This window comes from Dipodomys ordii, unplaced genomic scaffold, assembly GCF_000151885.1.
Source record: "Dipodomys ordii isolate 6190 unplaced genomic scaffold, Dord_2.0 Scaffold8, whole genome shotgun sequence".
Lineage (NCBI taxonomy): Eukaryota > Metazoa > Chordata > Mammalia > Rodentia > Heteromyidae > Dipodomys > Dipodomys ordii.
In genome coordinates, this window is record NW_012267224.1 from 22,705,581 (window position 1) to 22,728,575 (window position 22,995).

Genomic DNA, 22,995 nt, shown 5'->3' on the forward strand with positions numbered 1-22,995 from the left:
CTTGAATTTTTCAGAGTTTTATAAATGAGGTAAACTAAATTTTTTCAAAGAGCTCAGAATGAAATATATGTATATTGAGACGATCGTATCAAAAAATAAGAATAACCATGCTAGAGTCTCACCCAGCTCAGTATGAAAGGGAGCTACCATGTATGTCTTTTTGTGAAAGAGTCTTCACAATGACAATGGTGTCAAATTCACATAAGAGAGCTTCCCTTTAAACCTTAATACCAGTGTTAACCATAAAATCCTTTACTGGAATAATCATTTCTGGCACTGAAATAATTAAGAAATTATCAAGCCAATCTTGATTTCTCACAAAGTTTTGTGATAGCAAGGAATTCTAGATTTCTTGCAAAGAATTAGTATGTCAAACCACTTACAGGTTTGTAATTATTGAAGCCTCCGTTTAACTCTACACAGCCATAGAGATATTTTGGCAACTGTGTGCCTAGTAAGATTGTCTAGACTTTCCAGTCCTGTGGAAATTTAAAGAGCTTCCACATTGTGATCAGTAAAAAATGTCTTGAAGTGTTCTCATTTTCTACAAAAGAGAGCAAAATAACAATTTATAATGTATATTTATAATTTACAAGATCTTAAATGGTTGATAATTTGTTTTTAAGATCTTATATTTAATATGACTTGCAATTTATCTTGTCAGGTGATCCTTTAACCACACAGTTAACACAAGCACCTTTCCCTGGTGGTTTTTGTTAACATATGCAATTGTAACTCCCCAAGAACCAATGATAATCTCCCTTCATTTAATTTTAGTGTTGGCATATTTTGACATTTTCATGACCAATTATATACTATGAGGCAGAAAATAAAATAGTTAAATGAAACATTATTTTTACTTTGTATTTTGATAAAATAACAAATGGTTGCCATTGACAATTGCAGGTCCTCAAACTAATTGTAGCTAGAGTGCCATTTCATATTCCACCACAATAGATTGGATTAAAAGATAAAACATGGCCATTTCATAAAGTATATGTCATTGCCAACTAGTTGGACTTAATGATTTCACATTGTATTAATAAGTCATTATATCATTTTACCCTGTTACTTTGTACAACAATGTATGTTGTAATAGTCTCTTCACAATAAAAATTAAATTTAAAAAGAATTGAAATATAAAGTAGTTTCTTCTTGTGAGTAACATAAACATCTTGGAAATTGATCCAAGAAAATCATGGCTTTTTGCTTTTAACAAGATGCATCCCAAACAGAGACCAAAACAAAACAAAATAACAAAAAAAGAGCAAAGAAAAGTCAAATGACCCACCTTTTCCAGGTCAAAAGTAATTACATAAATATTAGGCATTAGTTACTCATTATAAACAATGTTATCTATATCTAAGTAAAATGCATATTGAGATTATTTTATCGTTAGAACAGAGAATTTATTAAATCCCAAATATTAATATTATGCAATTAAAATAAAACTAAAGTAAAAATATAGAATAATATTTTCATAAATTGAATTTGACAATAGTCAATCTCATGACAGCTTAAATTAATCTGAAAGCTACTATTTATCTGTGAAAGTCTTAAAATAGCAATAGCAATTTTAAATTTTATCCTGTGGATTGTTTACATTTTAAATGTAAAATTCATGTGACCAAAGTACAATTAATGTTATTGGATTCAATAAAATTTCTTATGATTTTTTTTGCCTATCAGAGGAATTTATAAGTAAAGATAGCCAACCCAGTAAACCAGATTAAATAGGGCAAAAGCTGTTGGGAAAAATATTCGTGAATAGGAGTCAATTTTGGCAATGCGAATGTGAATCCTTCCTTCCCTCCAAGATCCTGTTTTGCAGTCTTCAAAGCAGCAGAAGAAGCTGGCACAATCCTTGCCCTCCAGACATTGGTACCCATAATCATCTTCCCCTTGAGGCAGAGAAATGCTGTTCATTGGAATCAGAGTGGATCCAGCATGGAGACCAGGGGATACCTGAGACAATAACAAAAACAACTTGAGCAATCTAAGGAAAGAACCGTTTCACCCCTTTGAGGCAAACTCTAGGAAACCAAGGTGCAGTGAAAATAAACTTGAGTTCCAAATACCAAGCAGTCTCAATTAATGTTGATTTAGTTGAAGACTAGAACTTGTTTTGTAACAGCTCTCCTTACCTTGCAAGATTTAGTAGAAAATAAATAGCCCTGAAAATAGATCATATTTTATACCTTTAGAAACTGGTCCATCATCACCAATTTTTGTACTTTGCTAAGCTGCTGGAATACTATTGAACCAAGCCTCAAGCTCACTTTTCCACTAGGAAGCTCCAGGATAGCTTAAGATGTCCATCAACAATTCTGGGATGGCAGGCATGTGCAACTCTGCACACTTTTTTTGTTGTTGGTGGTGGTCATGGAGCTTGAATTCTGGGCTTGGGCGCTGTCCTTCAGCTCTTCAGCTCAAGGCTAGTGCTCTACTGCTTGAGCAACAGCGCCACTTCCGGTTTTCTGGTGGTTTATTGGAGATATCTCATGGACTTTCCTGCCTGGGCTGGCTTTGAACCATTATCCTCAGATCTCAGCTTCCTGACTAGCTAGGATTACATGCATGAGCCATCCATGCCAAGCATGACAGATCTTTTGAAGAGGACATTTCAAAAATACTAGACTCCTAAATGTTAGGAAAGAATTAAGTGAAAACATGGGACAAATTGACCCATGGCTTTCCCATAACTTTATCATTTAATATTTAAATAGCATACTTTGATATGACAATGCAAGTGAAAAAAATCCAAATTTGTTATCTAATAATTTGAATTTTAGTTGCCAGAGATACATTTTGTATGTCACTCACTCTGTGCTGCCTTTACTAGCAATGTGGTATGTTTATCAGAAGGTGTCAGTGCTGCATGGGAGAGGAGAGTAATGGTATTAGAATGCCCACAAGTGGAGAAACCCTGCTAGTAGAAAAGTAAAATAATGATCTACTTTCTGGGGAACAAATTCTATTTCTATCACAGTGCCTCCTTCACAGATTTTTAATGACTTTCCATCTACCTATCTACCACTCCTCAATCCAAATTCATAAAACGAAAATCCTACATTTGAATAAATGAGGAATGTGAACCAAAATATACTGTACCTGAAAAATAGCTAAAGACTTGATCATATCAATAAAATAAAATACAGTTGAGGCCCAGACATGGAAACAATAATGATACACTTCATTGAATATGCTATTCTTTATTACTTCAAAAACTCATTAAAAATACAGCTAAACATTTTTAAAACTTGATCCCAACCTTCCCATTAATGATGTATATATCCAGTTAGTATTATATACCATATTACTTGCATATTAATAATCGAAATATATAGAGTATATTTTAAACATCAATGCATATGAATATCAATTATTGTTAAGCATTGACAATGAAATATAAATTATACATTTATAGGTAATATTTATATAACTTATTTATACTATGTGCTGATGACAGTAGAGACACTGGTAAAGTAAGTAGAAAATATTAGGCTCTTTAATATTCTGAAATAATGATTACTATTACTAATTTCCCATTAAAAACATTAACATGTGAATGCCAACCTAACAACTGGTTTTCTTCACCATTTGTACAACACCTTTTAAAAATATCAGCTCCAGTGTTCAAAATGTATAAAATCTAGACAGGTACTGGTAGCTTATAGCTGTAATCAAAACTACGAAGGCAGCTGAGACTTTCAGATGACTGTTCAAAACCAGCACCCATAGAAAAGTCTAGGAGGCTTAGCTCTAATTAACCACCAAAAAGCTGGAATTGGAGTGATGGATCAAGTGTTATAATGACACCCTTGAGCAAAGTAGCTAAGAGAAAGCATGCTAAGTTCAAGTCCTAGTAACTGCATAAAAAATTGCCAAAATCTATATTAGTATTAAAAAAAAAAACAAAAACAAGGCAGATCTTAGTATTGAGGAGCTTATCTATTTGGTGTTAGAATTTGTGCTGTTTCTCAATATCAAAGAGAATATGGAAACAGACGGGTAGATAAAGCATATATATGAAAAACTGGTGAAAACACAATCCTCACAGGAAAACAAAAAACAGAAAAGGTTAGACGGTTATGAGCTCTGAAAGATAGCTATTGGGCAGAGAATTTTCTTCTCCACGTGTTCATTTTTATTCTAATTATTTGAATACGTAATAGTGTTGCTTGAAATTTAATTCATTTTAATAAAAGTTATTCCACGATTAATCTGTTTTCATTTATCTGTGGTAACAAGTAGAAAGAGAAAGATGAAAGAATGACATTAAGAAGTCAAAATAGAGCAGGGAAGCTTTGGGTGGTACCCAGACGCCTGCAGAGGGGCATTTTAGGACCATTGTTACACTGGCATTAAGTGTTTATTCTGTCACTTCAAAGCAGCCCACCACTTGCTGACATTTTGCAATTACTTAAGGAGCTGCTGCTTTCTCCTCTTCACCCCCCCCTTCCTCTTTCTCCTCCTCTTTCTCCTTCTCCTCTTTCTATTCCTCTTTCTCTTTTGGATTATTTTACATTTTACAACTGTCATATAATGTCTCCTAGTATCTTTGCCAAAAAATACACTTAAGGTAAAAATAATAGAATATATGAAATTATGCTGTTTTGTTATGTTAATACCTTATCTGAAATATAGATTATGTTGCTTCACATAGATGTGTACTTAATGGAAAGTACATCATTTTGCAGGGAAGATACTGAGGTGGGCATGGCACAGAAGACATCTTCACCTAGCATTGTCACCCAAATACCTAGCTTATGGCTGTCAATGGCATGCTATTACTTGCAAAATTTCAGTAGTCCATCTTTATCTCTCTTTTTGCCATTCAAGTATATTTGCCATAGTACTTCAAATTATCTTTCCAGCACATAGATGCAATTATGTCATTATGTGTGGCAAAGGTGATAGGACAAAATTAGAAGTCATAACATAGTGCCTATTTTCTGAGCCACCATAGCTTAATAGAACTTTCTCCTGACATAGATGTCTTATAGTTGCATTCCAATATGGAAGGCAATTACAAAAGGTGACTATTGAAGACTTGAAATCTTACTTAATGCTATCAAGGTACTGACTTTTAAATTCTATTTTTTAATAAATATATTTTTATTGTAAAAGATACTGTACAGTGAGGTTACAGTTACATAAGTAAGGTAATGAGTACATTTCCTATCAAGCATTTTTATCCTCTCCTTTGTTTTTCCCCTACCATCCCTTCCCTCTCACTTCCCCAACTCCTTCCTTTCCTGCCCCCAAAGTTGTAAAGTTAATATTCAACATGTCTTGTACATCTCATTGTTACAATGGGTCAACCTGTATCCTTGTTTCAGCATTTTGTTATTTCCCTTCCCCTTAACCTGTATTCATTTTCACCAACCTAGCCTTATGTAACTACTGGATACTGTACTGAATATTATAACCTGAAACATATACTAGTATCCACTTTAAACTCACATCTAAGTCTCAACTCAGATCGCTGGCTGCTTCTGCCTTGAATAGTCTTCCTATTGGTTCTAAACACTGGAACTTATTTTTCAAAGAACTTCAACTATGTTATATTGTCTCTGAATATTTCTCTGCCAAACTACCTTTGGGAGGATTAATTATATGCTTTATAAATGAATTTACACTTGAATTGAAAGGAAATGTTCCCATTCTTCTGTCACCCATATTTATTCAGATCTCCTTTCAACATTGTGTGTAGGAATGGTCCCAGGCATATTTCAGGGTGTCTCAAACCTGCCATGGTCTCAAGCCATAAGCCAACCTTTGTGGTATCTTCTCTCCATTTCAACAAGATGTGTGGCAACAACAAACATATTTTATGTTCTCTTAAACCAGATAATTTATCTTTTTATTTTTAAAATATTGCAATTCTCAAAATATATGGGAAATCATCCATTGAATTGTTCTCTCCATGGTCTCTTTCAGTAACTTTAGGTCCTTACATTGGGCAATTATATTGACCTTTTTAATCTCATTTATACATTTCCAATCTACCTTTTCACCACTAGACTTAAAGATCTATGAATACAGAGAATACATGCTCTATTTGTTTCCAAATTGCCTTGTCAATAATAAATTCTAATCAGTTTTAATTTAATTTAATCAAATTAAGAGCTTAAGAATAGGGAAGTTCTATTTTGAGATGAGCCTATCATGCTCCTGTTCAATCTATTATGTGATTTTCTGAGACTTCTACAGGTCTGTAGGCTGAATATTCAAGTATTTCTGTGAAGCTCTCATAGTTGGTAACCTCTACTTACTACTATTATATGTCTGTAGCCTTTACTTCTTCCACAAAAGATCTTGATTTTATACTGTGGCATAGTTGATGCAATTAACCTTATTTTTTAGATCTTCTTAAAGGACATAATCACAGAGATATATCTAAATCAATTTGTAATATGTAGTAAGGAATCTAACACATATTGAATGAAAACATGGAGCAAGTCAAATGTTATTGACACAATAAAGTATAAAGAAATGTCAAGAAAAGGAGAAGAGCTAGCCACTGGGAGTTCATGCACATAATCCTAACTACTCAACAAGCTAAGATTGAGAAAACATGGTTTGAATCTAGCCCAGACAGAAAAGTTCCGGAGACTCTAGGTCCAAAATGACTAGCAAGAAGCTAGGCTAGAGGCCTGGCTTAAATGGAGAGAAGAGCAGTCATGAGCAAGCAAGTAGAATGAGCTCAAGTTCCTGAATTTAAGCCCTACTATTGCCAAAAAGAAAGGGGGGGGGGAGGGAAAGAAGGGAGGAAGGAGAAATGGAGGAAAATTTTTAAGATGATTTTCTTAATGAGTTTATTCAATATAAAAATATCTATTGTGTTCAAATATCGACCAAATATAAAGAAAACAAACCAGGATATGTTTTTGAATCCTAAGCAAATGAAAAGATGATAAAAGGAGATTTTAGTTTTGTTTAATGATGCTTTCAGTGACTTTTCCAGACAAAGTCATTGGTCATAGCCTGAAATAACTGAGACTAAAAATATGAGGAAGTTATGTATTTTAAATTGTTTAGAATGTTGAGCCTCTCATTAAGATTGAGGAGATTAATGAGAAAAAGAAAGAGATAGAGGAAAGGAGGGGAATAAACCAGAGAGGTATGGACAAGATGTCACAGAATCTGAGTGTGGATTGCACATGATTTTCTTGGATGATGAGAAGAAATAGAGGAATGCCACAAAGTCTTCAATGGGAGATGTTAAGTAACAATAAACAGAGCTAGCTGTACTTTGTAACAACGTGCTCTAATTTATCATACTAGCAAGACCATATGTCTGGACTGAGATCCAGATTGGAAGTCAAATTTGGTAACTGATCCAAGTATTTCAAAATGTCATTACTTGAACTCATAAAGCACATGGTTGAACCAAAGGAGAGTCAAATATGATATTTTGATATTATTAAAATGCTTTAGATGCTCATATAGTCAGTTACATTGATTGAACTTTTGCGACTTGCCATTTAGTACTTCATAGTGATTATTTAATTATTATTTCATGCTTTTCTTTTCCTTAGTATTTTGTGTCCTGAGTTTGATGCTATACTTTTGAGGAACAGCCTACTGGGGATGGAACTGACAGCCTCATATCTGTTAGGCAAGCACTATACCACTTGAGCCAAAACCTAGTCCTTTTGCTTTTAGTTTGTTTTTCTGATAGGTCTTATACGTTGACCAAGCCCAGCCTTGTACCCAAGTCTTCCTGCCTTTACTTCACGTAGCAGGATTGTAGCTAGGCACCACCATTCTATGGTTACTTTTGAGATAGGGTTGTTTTGATTGCCTCAAAGCAAAATCCTACTCTTTCTGTCGTTCAAGGAGCCTTAATGTTTAAATGTTAACATTAAGTCTAAAGTATAGTATTTATTTAAAACGTATCCTAAAATAATACCTAGTTTAAAGAAGTCCTTTTGTGATTGTGTGCTTTTCTGAACATTTCCTTTCCCAGAATTTTTTCTCCTGAGTAAGTGTGTCATCCAGGACTGTGGTTAAAATGGCCAGATCTGAAGTCAAACTGAACGGCTGTTACCTCACAGTGCCCTTAGGAAACCAATAGCACCTATTTTTAACAGAAGTGGGATTAAATTAGAAAAATCCATGGGAGAATACACATTGTCTGACTTGAATGTTATTTTTATTCTAAACTTTATTCTAAACTTTCAATTAATTTTGTTAAAAGCTAATTAATTGTTATTTTTATTCTAAACTTTCTTTTAGTGTATGTTTTTTGTAGATACTGTACAGAGGGTTTACAGTTACATGAGTAAAGTAATGAGTACATTTCCTATCGAGCAGTTACCTCCTCTTTTGTTTTGCCTCTACCATCCTTTCCCTCCTCCTCACCTCCCCAACTCTTCCCTCCTCCCCAAGTTGTAAAATTTATTTTCAACATACTGTCTTGTACATCTCAATGTTACAATGGCTCAACCTGTATCCTTATTTCAATTAACCCCCTTAAAAGAGCAAATAATTGGAGGCAGTAAGTAAAGAACTGTAAATGAAAATAGGAATTGGAAAATCTAAATATGATCCATAGCTTTTATTATAGACAATTAGTATTAAAATATTTTATTTTAATCTAAATATTTAGCAATAGATAATAAACTTTGTCCATTTGTGGATCATACTATGATCCAAATATGATCTATAAAATGAACATAAAATAATGCCACATGAGTGATTCACAGGCTGTTTGTATGCTGCCATTTATCCAAATTGTACTGCCAGAAATATGTTCTGCTTTCTTGAAATATTGTTGGGAACCAATCAAAACAAAACCTGTCAAGTTTTGCTCCTTAGAATATAACATGAAGAGTAAAATATGTTTTAAAACTATCATAAAGTTTTATAAACTGATGAGAAATAGGAGGTACAGACCAAAAAAAAAAAGAAGTGTCAAACCCTAAACCTTAGTAAGTTACTAGCATGGAAACCTTGATGATTTATTGTAAGATAAGCTATATGATCTTCTTTGAAAACATTTACTGAAACTGATTATAAAGTGTCTTTATTTTAATTTTGGAGAACTACAGTACTACATCTCTGAATTGCATGAGAATTGTGAAATAAAACAGGATACAAGTCTTGTCTGGTGGTGTGGCTCAAGTTGTACAGTGTCATCTTGGTAAGTATAAGATCTTGAATCCAAACCCTAGTATCACCCAAAATGAGTAGGAACAGATAAATAGCTTGAGATCTGGCACTGAGAATGATCTATGTCTGAATCATGGATCTTCCAATTGCTAAGATGTTCTTTCACAAGTCACTGAGCTCATGCTTGTAGCATTGCTGGGAGTATAAAGGAAATTGTGCATGTTAAATGCTCAAAGGGGTGCCTGGAACACTAAAATATTATATGAGTCTATCAGGTTGCTATGATTGCTATTAGGAAAAGAAATTATGGTCATCATCCACTATTTCAGCATATTACAGTTCATAAAATTGGTTTGAATACAAAAATTTTCTTACTATATAAGTTAAAGCAGATACTAGAAGATTGGAAAAAAGGAGTAAAGATGTACAATCTCCAAAAACAAAAAAAAAAGCCTCATTACCATGATATTATGTTCCAAAGCAGGTCAATTTTAACATTACTGACTGATGCTAATCTCTAAATACAAGCCAAAATTTTCAAAAGCAAACCCTACTACAAAACTGGAAATAGGAGAGAAATGTTACATGAATGTTTTAGGTGCAGAAGCTGTACTACTTAATGGAAATTTGTTATAGTATATAAAATTCTTTGCTGCAAGGAGACCCAATAGAAGATATTGAGGTAACATAAATAAATCGAGTTCTCTCAATGGAGCAATGCTTAGTACTTTAGTTTCACCTTGATTTTACTTATCTTCTGTCATAGACCTCCAATGTCTATTTACCTAAGAAATATAACACAGATATTAAAAACAGAGTCATCAAGGAAGTTAGATTTCATGAATCAGATTTTTTTTTCCCTTAACATACCGAAGCCTTGTTTTTTAGCTTTCTGTCTCTAGTAGTTTTCCCTTTTTGGTTGCTGGTAAAATAATGCAAGGTTCCATATTCCATCAAGGCTGCAAAGACGAAAATGAAGCACACAGACACAAAGAGATCCATGGCGGTCACATAGGAAACCTTAGGTAGTGACTTTCTAGCAATCGTACTCAGGGTTGTCATGGTCAACACTGTAGTGATACCTGTGAAGAGAGGATAAAAAATATAGAAGATTGAAATTATTTTAACAGATATTTTTATTCTTCCATTCGCTTTGGCAGTAAAAATGAAATAAATGAAGAAAATAAATCCTAGAAATCCTGGAAATGATTGCCAGTGATTTACAAAGACAGTTGCTGGTGACCATACTGCTGACATTATGTTCAAAGCACTATTGCCTGTATGTGTAAATCATAATCATTTCAATTACTGTAGATTGCAAGTTTATTCCCTATACCCATCCTTCCTCCACAATAGTAACAGCTGGTCAGTAGTTGCCTGGAAGCACTTTATTTGCCACCTCTGTGCAGCAGACTCTGACCACCCAATAAGAAGAAGAGCTAGCCATGAGGATCTAAATCGGGAATTAAAGTGATGTCTAACCAGTGCCATTACACATAGGAGAAATATCCTGCTTTCTCTCCTTAGTGTTCTACAGAATACAATCACTGAAACACGAGCAACTATCTTAGACTATCTTCCCATTGCTGGAAATCTACTACACAATATAAAATTAAAAGGTGCCTGAATTCCTCTTATAGCTTTATGTCATATCTCTAGTATGTTATATCATCCACCTGCCTTTGCTTGCATGTGAGAAAAAAATGGCCTTCTAGGGAGTGATAGTGAGTTAAGGTGCTCTGACATACACATTTAAAATTAATTGGTTTTCTTATATGAAAACTTCTATCAATAGATAATATTTTTATAATATTTATATATTTTAAAAATAGTTAATATTTAGTCCGGCACTGGTGGCTCATGCCTATAATCTTAGCTACTCAGGAAGCTGAGATCTGAGGACTGCCGTTCAAAGCCAGCCGGGGCAGGAGAGTCCCTGAGACTCTTATCTCCAATAAACCACTAGAAAACCAGAAGTGGTGCTGTGGCTCAAGTGGTAGAGCACTCGCCTTGAGCTGAAGAGCCCAGGAACAGCGCCCGGGCCCAGAGTTCAAACCCCATGACAGACAAAAAATAAAATAAATATAATATTTTTAAATCCCCTAATTTAAGTAAAGAATTCAAACATAATTATCACAGAGAAACAACTAATTAGCACTGAGTAAATATTTGTATTTGTTAAGAGTTCATCATGTTTAACCAGGTATAGTGGCTCAGACCTCTAACATAGTTACATAGGAGGCAGAGATCAGGAAGATAGCAATTGTGGACATCCCTGGAAAAAAGTTGGTGAGACTACCTCAACCAATAAAAAATGTAGTCCTGGGCAGGAGGTTGGGAGGGGGGGCTGCCATTCAAACCTTACAAGATATGTAAATGGAAGGACCAAAGTCCAGCAGGCCTAGAGATAAAGCAAGACCCTATTTGCAAAATAACAAGCTTAAAAAGATCTTGGGCCTTGGCTTATGCCCTTACAAAGTGCATGCTTTGTAAGCATGAAGCCTGGAGTCATACTGAAAAATAATAACAAAAAGTCAGTGAGAAAGCAAAAGAAAAAGAGAAAGGAAAAGATAGAAGAAGTAAAAGAAATATAATAATTTTGTTTAATTGGAATACTCCAGAGCCACATCAGTCACTGTCCATCTTTGGAAACATTTGTCTCTCTTTAGCTGCTAGCCTTGTAATTCTTGTAACTATTAGTGTCAGATCATCAAAATTATAGATCCATTTCTATACCTCTTTTAATATATACCATCATAATTCTCATTTTTTATCTTAAAAAATACGGCTTGGGGGCTGGGAAGGTGGCTCAGTGGTAGTGCGCTTACCTTGCATGCATGAGGGCCTAAGTTCAATTCCTCAGTGCCACATAAGCAGAAAAAAAAAGCTGGAAGTGGTGCTGTGGCTCAAGTGGTAGAGCGCTAGCCTTGAGCTGAAGAGCTGAGGGACAGCACCCAGGCCCAGAGTTCAGGCCCATGACCGGATTCCCCCCCCCCCCAAAAAAAAACCATATGGCTCTATGAATGAAATTCATAGCACTCTCTTGGGAGCAGGGAGGAGGGAGGAATGGGGAGGTGGGGAGCGAAGGGATGGTAGGGGAAAAACAAAGGAAGGGTTAACAATGCTCAATAGGAAATGTACTCATTACCTTACTCATGTTACTGTAACCCCTCTGTACAGTATCTTTAAATAAAAAAATGTATATTAAAAAAAGCACCACATGAAATGTCAGTGTTTTTTGATCAATTTTGCAAGATCTTTGATGAAATAAAGAAATAGAAAGCTCTTAGCTTTCCATTCAGTCAGAGCCAAGGACATGTGTCCTACCACCTCTCACATGCATGTCTCTGCTTCAATGTTTCATAGGACTGAAACAAACAAATGACAAAACACAGGTATGAGGAACATGGAATAATCAAGGCAAATGTAGGTTCAGTCTGTCTCTATTATCAATTAAATTTGTGACTTGAAGGAATTTCCTCAAATCCTCTGTGTCTACAGAAGGGTTTTGCTAGGTTCCTACAATAAGTAGATCTAAAAAATGTATTTATTGTCAAAGCATAGAGACTATTGATTTTAAGATTTCATTTTTTCATTTTTATGTATTAAAAACTAAAATTTGCCCCCTAAGTTTTGCATTCACAGTGCCCCACCAATGTTTTTAATGTTTATTTATTTAATATTCTAAATGTTTATATATTTATGTTTATTTTTATTATTATTCTACAGGTGGTGTACAATGGGGTTATAGTTACACAAGTAAGATAAAGAGTACAGTTCTTTTTGAACAATATCACCTCTTCCCTTCCTCTCTCCCAGTTTTTCCCTCCTGTATTTGCACGCACGTTGTATAGTTCATTTTCAACATAATTCCTAGTGAGTATCACTGTTGCATTTGTTTGGTCTTTATCCCTCCATTTCTCTGTGCCCTTGCTTGCCCTCCCAATGACAGATAAATGAACAAAAGAGACAAAAGGAAAAGAAAACAAAAACAGCAACAAAGAAAGCTCTTGTTTCCATTTCTTAGAATTCACTTCATTAAATACGATTTTATATGATCTGAGGCACATAGATTTTGTGCCTTTGTGATTTTCTCCCAAGAATATCCTCCTTTGATCTTTCTGTGTGTGAATGCCTAGACTCCTGTATAATTTACCATGCATGTGTCAGCCCAGTTAGAATGGTCATTACCAAGGAAACTAACAATAACAAATGATAGTCTAAATGTGGCCAAAAGGATGACTGTTGTTAAGAATGTAACCTTGTTCAACCTCTCCAGAAAGCAGTATGGAGGTTTCTTAAAAGACTAAACATAGAACTTCCTTATGACTCAGCAATTCCAATCCTGAATATCCAATAGACCACAATTATGGCCACACTAAAGCTACCAGTACAACCATGTTCATTGCATCTTTGTTTACCATAGTCAGGATATGGAATCAACCAACACATATATTTATATTTTAAGTTCTTATCAAAATTTAGGTTGTTATATTTTCAAATTTCTTTCTGCTTCTCAATTGATCCGAGGGTCTTCTAAAAGATTGTTTGAAAAAAACTTAAAATTCCAATTTTGAAAGGTCACTATTATAGTTTTTTAAATATCTTTTCATTACTTTCATTTGTCAGAAAACATACTGATAAGATTTTATCCTGTTGGATTTTACTGAAATCTCAGTTAATATTTTATATGCATTTGAAAATCACTTGCATATAAAAACTTACATTAACTGAAGTAAGCCAGGCCTAAAGAAACACAGGTCCTATGGTTTCCCTTATTTGCAGTAACTAGTATGTCTAGGTACATATGATCATATAAGATGATGCTAAGTGAACTGAACCCCAAGATAGAAACTGGTTTTAGCTTTCTTGTTGTTGTTTTTAATGTATTTATAATGTACCATGTGATTTTTTTGTTTCTTTTGTATGTTCTTCCCCAAAGGTTTAACCCCTGTTTTCACTGTATTTGATTCTGGTGTCCTGCATCTTGTATATACATTTTTTCTAATTCAGGGAATGGAAAGTAATTTAAAAATGCTGAAATAAAGATACAGGTGACTCATTGTAACAAGGAGATGTACAAGACACTGTGGTGAAAATGAACTTTACAACTCCTAGGGGGGCAGGAGGACTTGGGGAGGTAGGGAGGTAAGGGATGGTAGGGGAAAAACAAAGGAGGAAGTAACAATGTTCAATAGGAAAAGTAGTCATTACCTTACTCATGTAACTGTAACCCCTCTTTACAGTAGTTTTATGATAAAAATATATATGAAAAAATCCCCATGCTATCAGTCAAGGGAAATGATGATAAACTTCAGCTTTCTTATATTTACTATTTCAGTTCAGTAATTACCATCACAGCAGCTAGCTTGAGAAGCTTTTGGTGGATTTTGTATGAGACACTTTTGAGTCTACATTAATAAGATATAATTTGCCATAGTAACATTAAAACAATTAAAAATATTGTAGTTACTTCTTCTATAGCTTCTTCTCCTTAAGATCCTCTAACAGTATCCCATCACCTGCAGAATAAAATCTAAGATCTTAAAAAGACCACAAAGACTTGCATGATCCACCCTTATATATTTCTCTTTTCCAAAACTATGAAGCCAGCTCTAGACACAGTTATCTGTTTCCTGAACATCAAACATGACATCAAAGAAACATCACACTTTAGATCTATGAGCGTCTTCCTGCCTACCTTACCCTTTTGGAAAATATCCAGGTTTGCCAGCACTTGATCAGGTAACTGTTCACCTTCCATTCCCTCAGAGAGATCTACCCAACTTCTGAGCATGCAATCACAAATATCATATCCACCCAAATTCCTTCTTTTTCTGTAGCCATATATTTTTCTTTCTTTTCATAAACTTTTTTCACTCACTGAAGGTTAAATGATTCTAAAATCTGGGTATTGTGTTTTTTCCACTAACAGGCATTACAAACACAAACATTTTACAACTTTTATCCCTGTTAACAATATAGCAACAAAATTACAGATGTTTTTACAGGAAGCATTTGATAAAAGTTTGTTTAAAATGTAAATTGAATAAATAAGCTCAGAAAACAATAATTTAATGATATATGTGGGAAATTATGCATATATTGCTATAAAAGCCTTGATTTTCTAACTCATAAGATTCACTATTTGAAGAAGTATTCCTAAACTTAGACCTGGCTAAGCTTATCTTTACAATTAAAATGTTAGTGTTGAAAAACTATGAGCTATCACAAAAGCACAATTCCACAATTGCTCCTATCTCCCTCCCTCCCTCCCTTCCTCTCTCTCTCTCTCTCTCTCTCATTATAGTGTAGCATATGACTTCATGCAAAACCAATAGTAGAAAGTGATCCATTCAAATTCTCTTTGGAAAAAAAATGTAAGAATTAAAATAAAAGACCATGTTTATATTATACCTTAAGAAGCCTACAAAGAAATGAAAATACTCACGTATTTTAAAACCTTGAACAATTTGAAACAGGTGAAACACAGGTAGTTATATCAAAGCCATGCTTGGATTCCCAGGGAAAGTGTTTCCAAGTATAAACCTAAAGGTTTCAGGTTCTATTCCTATCACTTTTATGTAATTTCCATTTAATGACATTTACTAAATGGAATTATTTACTATCTGCCACCTGGAAACCTCTAGCTAGAAAACCACTGTATCACTGAAACTAGTTGTTTCAATTTTTTCTCTGCTTTTTAAATTATAATAATCAGTCATGTGATCCATGATAACACTAATCTGGAACATCAATCAATTTATTAACCAGTGGTTACTTTCTTTTAAACAAATGTATAGTAACAGTTGGTTACTTTCTTTTAAACAAATGTATAGTAACTAACCACTTTTTAAAAACACAATTTGATTATTTCTACAAGGGAAAACAAAAATCAATTCTTCTCAAGTCTAGCTTATGCATTTACTCAGTTATTGTTCAAGAAACTCACAAATACTCAGTGCTTACACATTTTACACTTTACAGATTCCAGGAAGTTATTTTAGCTTGTCGTTCATTGGACTAGGTAACAATTCATTTGAAATACTATAAAAGGAAGAGATTTCAAGTTCAACCAACTACATAATGGGAATGAATTTCTGATTCTTTCAAATTCTGTTAAATCATTAAAGAAACATTCATGAAAAGTGATTTTACAACAATGAGCAAAATGAGATTTAAAGATCTCATATGCTTTTCATGTATAAATCTATATATATGCTTGCTTCTTCTGATATATATTATTAGGAAAAATATAATTTTTCTGATGTTTTCTGATTTTAATTTCTACATAATTTTTTTAAGGCTCAGTGTTATTATACAATCTAGGATATTTGTTACCCTCCTTTCTTAAAATGCCAAATGCTGGGATTACAGCTATGAGCCACCACCAAACCTGGCTTGCACTGAATTATTACATATTTCTTTTGTCATAGCCTTGCATTAGTTTCTAGCCAATGGTTCCATGATTGTAGTGTAGGAAAATATTTTAACATATGTATCTATGAACTTTTATTTATTTATTTACTCGGTCGTGGGGCTTGAACTCTGGGCTTAGGTGCAGTCCCTGCACTCTTTAGCTCAAAGTGAGCATTCTACTGTTTGAGCCACAGCACCACTTACAGTTTTCTAGTGTTTTTATTGGAGATGAGAGTGCCACGGACTTTCCTGCCTGGACTGGCTTTGAACCACGATCCTCAGATCTCAGCCTCTTGAGTAGCTAGGATTACAGGCATGAGCCACTGGCTCCTGGCTTGAACTTTTATTAAGTTAAAATGTTTTTCAAAGTCTATGATACAATTCATATGATACAATATTCCATATCATACCTAGTGATGTCCTTGCAGGCACAGCATCTTTATTGATCCAAAAAGACACCCAGGAAAGAACAACTGTGAGGATGCATGGAATGTAGGTCTGAATAGTAAAATATCCCATTCGTCTGCTCAGGTCAAAGAAAATTGTCATGATAATATAATCCCCTGAAAGAAAAACAATTATTAGAGCTAGAAAATATTCTAACCCATATATTTAAATTCCAGTTCCATTTAGTGCTAGGACCATTCATTGATGTGTGCTTTCTCCCTTACCAGAGATTGTGTGCGAGATTTCGGTGGAGTTCCGTAGCCCTACAAATGCAAACTGATATAACCTCCAGTATTTTGGATCAGCTACTTCTACAGATGGCTTTTTCCACTTATACTGAATTTCATTTTTAGGATATCCATCTGGAGGAATAATAAAAACATATAGTTGAGCAAGATCCTGAACAATTACCATCTCACTACTGTTGTAAGTAAAACACTAGCCTTTGGATATTCTACATTCATTTATTTTTATAAGACATTCAATATATAGAAAATATTGGCTGAAATTATAGAAATACACAGTTTAAAGAACAATCATATAACAGTTATTTCTTCTAGGCATAATAATTTTGGGGATGACTTTTGTTCATCACCCCTTGGTGCTTTGATGGGAAAAAAGTTCATCATATTTGTTCCCCCAAGACACTGACTCCACAAGAGGGGCTGTAGTAGATTCTTGCAAATATATCTGTCATGATACTAAAAATTCTTCATATTTTAGTGGACTGTAGGTAATTCCATATAAACTATCTGTTCCTAGTATGTTTATTCCATTGGTGCCAAAGATATATTCAAGAATGGATGAATTGGCAGGCCATCACAGCTCAAGCAATATCTCGTCAAGATTTAATAAAGGCACCTAGAGGAGAGTGCAATGACTTGTACATCATCACATATTTATATGTCAACTACTTCCTGAGTATTCCCATTAATCAACACCTTGTTTTGATGTGGCTGATTTATGTATTGAAGTTAGCACTTGAAAATCAATGAAGTGAGATATGAGATCATTAATATAAGACTATGTTGTGATGAGACAACATCTATTAATATAATCCAAGAAAATATTCAATCAACTTGACAAAACATAGTTTGGAATTAAGTAAGTGAAGAGGTGTGATAACACTCATGACTGGTTATATTATATTTACTGGGGCTATGTTCCAGAAGGTGAACTTTGAAGAAAATCAAATTTTGAAAGGATAGGAACAGTTGATATTTGGGGAATAGGCAATAGCATATTGGTAGTCATTTTACATTTTTCCTAAGGCTTAATTGTGATGGAGATGTATATGTGAGCATAAATACATTAGTAAATAGGACTCAAAATAAATATTGTAATAACAATATAACTACTTCTTAGAGAAAAATGGCATGTCTTTATATTCAAATAATTATTTTAATTACTTATCTGCTTTACATTATTCAACAATTAAATAAGCTCAGTTCTACTTTAGTTTTTTTAAGTCATGATAGGTCTCTTAAATATTTGCTATTCATGTACTGAACACTTAACAAAAGCTATTTTTTTTGTAGGTTGTTGGGCTTGAACAGCCTAGGTACTGTCCCTCAGCTCTTCAGATCAAAGCTAGCGCTCTGCCACTTGAGCCACAGCACCACTTCCAGTATTCTGGTGATTTATTGGAGATAAGGGTATCACAGACTTCCTGCTGCTGGCTTTGAACCGTGATCCTCAGATCTCAGCCTCCTGAGTAGCTAGGATTACAGGCACGAGCCACTGGTACCCAACACAAAAACTAATTTTGAAACATATTTTAAAGTCTCATGAAATAAAGTCAAATGTTGTCTCAAGAAAGATGAATATAATTTGAATCAAGTTTTATTCTGGACAATGTGAAAACAGTTGAATACAAGCCTATCTTTAGGGCTCTCAATTATTTAAAATAAGGAGATAACATAATCCTAAAACTAAAAGTTATGAAGATGACTTAATAAGGTATTTGCTTTCATTAGACATTTATTGCTCCTTTCTTATTTGAAAAAAGAAATATACTATTCATAATTATGCGAGAATTAAAATCCATACTTCTGAAAATTATGTTTCCCCATATTTTTACATTTTATTTTTAAAGATAAAATAGATAAAGCTAAAGTTCTACAACAATTAACAAGTATTTTTTAGTACTTACAGCTAGAAAATTCCAGTGGACAGGAGTGTTCATCCATAGGAAAATTGTGAAGTTGGAGGTAACATTCAGCATTTATTGTCAGTCTGTTTAGGTAGAAAAATAAATAATTAATAAATTTTATTCATTAAAAATCTTATTTTTATTTTATTTATTTTATTTTTTTTTACTGTTTTCTAAATTTTTTTAGGACAAATATTTTTCTTTTTTTTTCCTTTTTTTTTTTTTTGTGGTGTTTATGTGGTGCTGAAGAATCGAACCCCGGGCCTCATGCATGCAAGGCAAGCGCTCTACCACTGAGCTAACTTCCCAGCCCCTAGGACAAATATTTTTATAGCAACAAATAAATCATTTACCATAATAAAAAATCAGTCAATCAAGAAAATACAACAATCATAAATATATATGCATATAATAACAGGGCTCTGAAATTCCTGCAGTAAAATTTACACTGTTGAAAGAAACAAAATAGAGAACAGAAAAATATAAATAGCCAGGTGCTGGTGGCTCATGCCTGTAATCCAAGGTACTCTGGAGGCTGAGATTTGGGCCCGCTGGGGCAAGAAAGTCCATGAGTCTCTTACCTCCAATTAACCACCAGAAAACCAGAAGTGGCGCTATGGCTCAAGTGGTAGAGTGCTAGCCTTGAGCTGAACAGCTGATCCGGGACAGCCCTCAGGCCCACAGTTCAAGCCCCACAGCTAACAACAACAACAACAAATATAAATACAATTACCAAAATAAAAAGTAGATCCTTTGATAAGAAACAAAAGAACAGCCGTGTTAGGGCTTGAATATGAAGTACCCAAAAGGGCACTTTGTTCCCAGCTTGATTCCCAATTTAACAGTGTTCAGAAAGGGGGCTCCGGGGAGGCAGATGCATCATAAAGGCTCTGACTTCAGCAGTGGATTGATCTATCGATAGATTAATAATTTGATGGTACTCTTAGGAGGTTGTACAATTAGGTTTAGCCTAGTTGGAGGAAGTAGGGTCACTGGAAATGAGCCATAGAAAGATACATTTTGTCTACCTTGTCTTTGGACTCTCTCTCACTTGATACCTAATGAGAGGACTAGAAGGCAAAATGTCTTAAGAGGCATCAGCTAAATTGAGGTTTTACTGTTATTATAAAGGTGATGTACAGAGGGTTTACAGTTATGCCAGTGACATAAAGAGTACATTTCTTTTTGGACAATGTCACTCCTTCTCTTGTACTCTTCCAGTTTTTTATCCCTCCTGACCCAACTTAAAAGTTGTACAGTTCATTTTGATCATAGTATTTGTTTGCCTCTTCTCATTCCATATCTCTTGATTTTAAAATATGGTTTTGACCTACAATAGTAGAGTATGATGTGTTGGAATACCATGATAACTCTAACCATAATAATCAAGAAGTAGCAAGGTTTTCTGACATTATTATAAATTTTATGAATGAGTATAAATATTAGAAAATATTTATCAAAACTAGATCACCTTTGTGTATATTTCTGTATAATCTCTGCGGTTACACTTATAAATTCATATTTCATCTCCACAGACATACACATGTTCCTAGATATGGCAGATTCATGATTGGAACATGTTTAAATGTGGTGATACAGGCATGAGCATTGCTTTTCTGACTAGCTCCCCAAATTGCTCAAATAATAACACGAACTTAAAAAGTTTATGCATAGCAAATAAACTGACAGTCAAAAGAGAACTGACAGAATGGGAAAAGAAGTTTTGCTAGTGACTTATCAGATAAAAGATGAATATCTAGAATATGTAAAGATCTTGGAAAGTAAAGCACCAAAGAATAATCCAAGGAATGAACAACAAATAGATTAAACAGTTTTCAAATGAAGAACAAATGGTGCATATACATGAAGAAATGTTTACATCCTTAGCAATAAAAGAAGGTGAAAATCACAATCTCCTTTTGAGATTCCATCTCTCAAGTTAGAATGTCTATCACAAAGAGAACAGACAACAAAAAAGCTAGTGAAGACAAGGAGAAAAAAGAACTCTCCTACACTCTTCTTGGGGATATCATTTAGTGCAGCCACTATAAAAACCAAAATGAAGATTCTTTACAAAATAAAAATGATCCTGTTATAACCCTCCTGGAGATAGATCTGAAAGAGTGTAAGTCAATATATAGTCAAGATACTGGCACACCTGTGTTGGGAAGGGCACTTCAAAACCTCCAAAACATGGTATCAACCTAAGTACCCCTCAACTGTAAGTGGAGATATGTGTATGTATGTGTGTGCATGTATACAATCATACTTTATATATTCAACCGTTATATTCCTATATTCTTAAGATATATTATATTCCTATATTCTTAAGAATATTATAAAATTCTATAGCTGGATGGGTTTACAGAAAAATTTCTCAATAATTTGCTTCATAAGTTAAAAGACATTGTATTCATTCTACAACGTAGTCAGATGGAGAAGAATCAAACAATTTTTCTGCTTTGCTTCTAAATCTTTTCATAGCAATCATTTCATAATAGTAACTCTGCCCTTAAAAAGTATAGACAAACTCTTTATTATTTATTTATTTATTACTTTTTTCGCAAATAAAAAGAACTCGCTAGGTTCTGATTTTCAAGTATGGAGAAGGAAACTTAAGAGCCAATCAAGTAGGAGTGTTGAAAATAAATTACAGAGCTGGTAAATTTTAAAGCAATTTTACCTCAGTGTATAGAGAACTCGTCCATCATTCCAAATTCGCAGCAGGCGGTTCGGAGTTGTGATCCAGTGTGCATCAGATTTTCTTGAGTTTCTGAAGAATGTATCAGGAATCCAAATTTTTCCAACCATGTTACTGTTAAGCATAAGCACTTTCATGGTGCTGTTGAATTTTAAACGACTGTCAAACCAGGTTTGGGCAAAAATTATATCTATTGTGTATTCCTGAAATATATAAATGGCACATTAGTCAAGCAGCTATGTTATACTTTTTTCTCAAAAATTTGAATTTCTATATTGTAAATTTCCTACAAGCAAATGTACTCACACTCTTATTGGCAAAAAAGAAACGTCTTTATCATACCTTCTGTTTTTCCTTATTTATATGAGTCACATAAAGTGAAATCCAAGATTTCTAATAATTTCAGCTGTGCTTTCAATGTTTTATAAGATGCATAACATAGCTATTAAGGATATTATCTTATGTTAGCTATACTAATCTTGTGACATTTGTATCATCCTAACCTCACAAAAATAACAAGTATAAAATTAAAATACAAATATCTAAAAATTATCTAAAATAGTTTAAAGTGTCTTTATCCAAAATTTATTTGTATTCAGTAGTTTGAAATGTGGTTAACTCTCTGCAGTCTTATTGTGTGATGATAACATCACAAACATTATGCTTATAGTTTTGCATTTTATTGTTATCAAGTAAGTATTCCTACCATCCTGTGAAATATGTACTAGTGTAGTATGTATTTTCAGTGTCATTATTGAGTAATAGGAAGGTAAATACGAATCTTTCCCATATCTCATAGCTGATACTCCACAAAAACTACACCTGAGCCATTACCAGGCTGTGTGGCACGTTCAGCCATCCTGCCGGTAAACAATGCTGCTTTGGAGATCCAATGGCTCTTAAATGGGAGCTATGATTTAGGTGACAGTCAGCAAGTAACTATGAAGGGAGATTCTCATGATTCTGAATGAACTCTGGAAAGGAGGTTGTGAGGTATTATCCACCTTTAAATCTGACAAAACTCCCTCAATACTACAAGCAGTAAGATTTATCTTTAAAATAGTAATGGACAAGAATGGAGAACTCTGTAGGTCTACAGAAAGTAATGTATATAATGTTGGCATGAGAAGAGGAAGGAAGAATAAATTGAAAAATA

At 33.9% G+C, this 22,995-nt stretch overlaps 1 protein-coding gene across 1 annotated transcript in view; it reads right to left on the reverse strand.

Moving 5' to 3' along the window:
• Positions 1–1,691: 1,691 nt before the first annotated feature.
• Gabrg1 (gamma-aminobutyric acid (GABA) A receptor, gamma 1) overlaps positions 1,692–22,995 on the reverse strand; it is a 62,721-nt gene continuing 41,417 nt past the window's right edge. Inside the window, exons 4-9 of the mRNA XM_013008977.1 lie at positions 21,822–22,042; positions 19,139–19,221; positions 17,211–17,348; positions 16,950–17,102; positions 9,991–10,202; positions 1,692–1,965 (exon numbers count right to left, since the gene is read on the reverse strand). Coding sequence (XP_012864431.1) covers positions 1,696–1,965; positions 9,991–10,202; positions 16,950–17,102; positions 17,211–17,348; positions 19,139–19,221; positions 21,822–22,042 — 1,077 coding nt within the window. The 3' untranslated portion in view covers positions 1,692–1,695. The remainder of the gene's footprint in view (positions 1,966–9,990; positions 10,203–16,949; positions 17,103–17,210; positions 17,349–19,138; positions 19,222–21,821; positions 22,043–22,995) is intronic.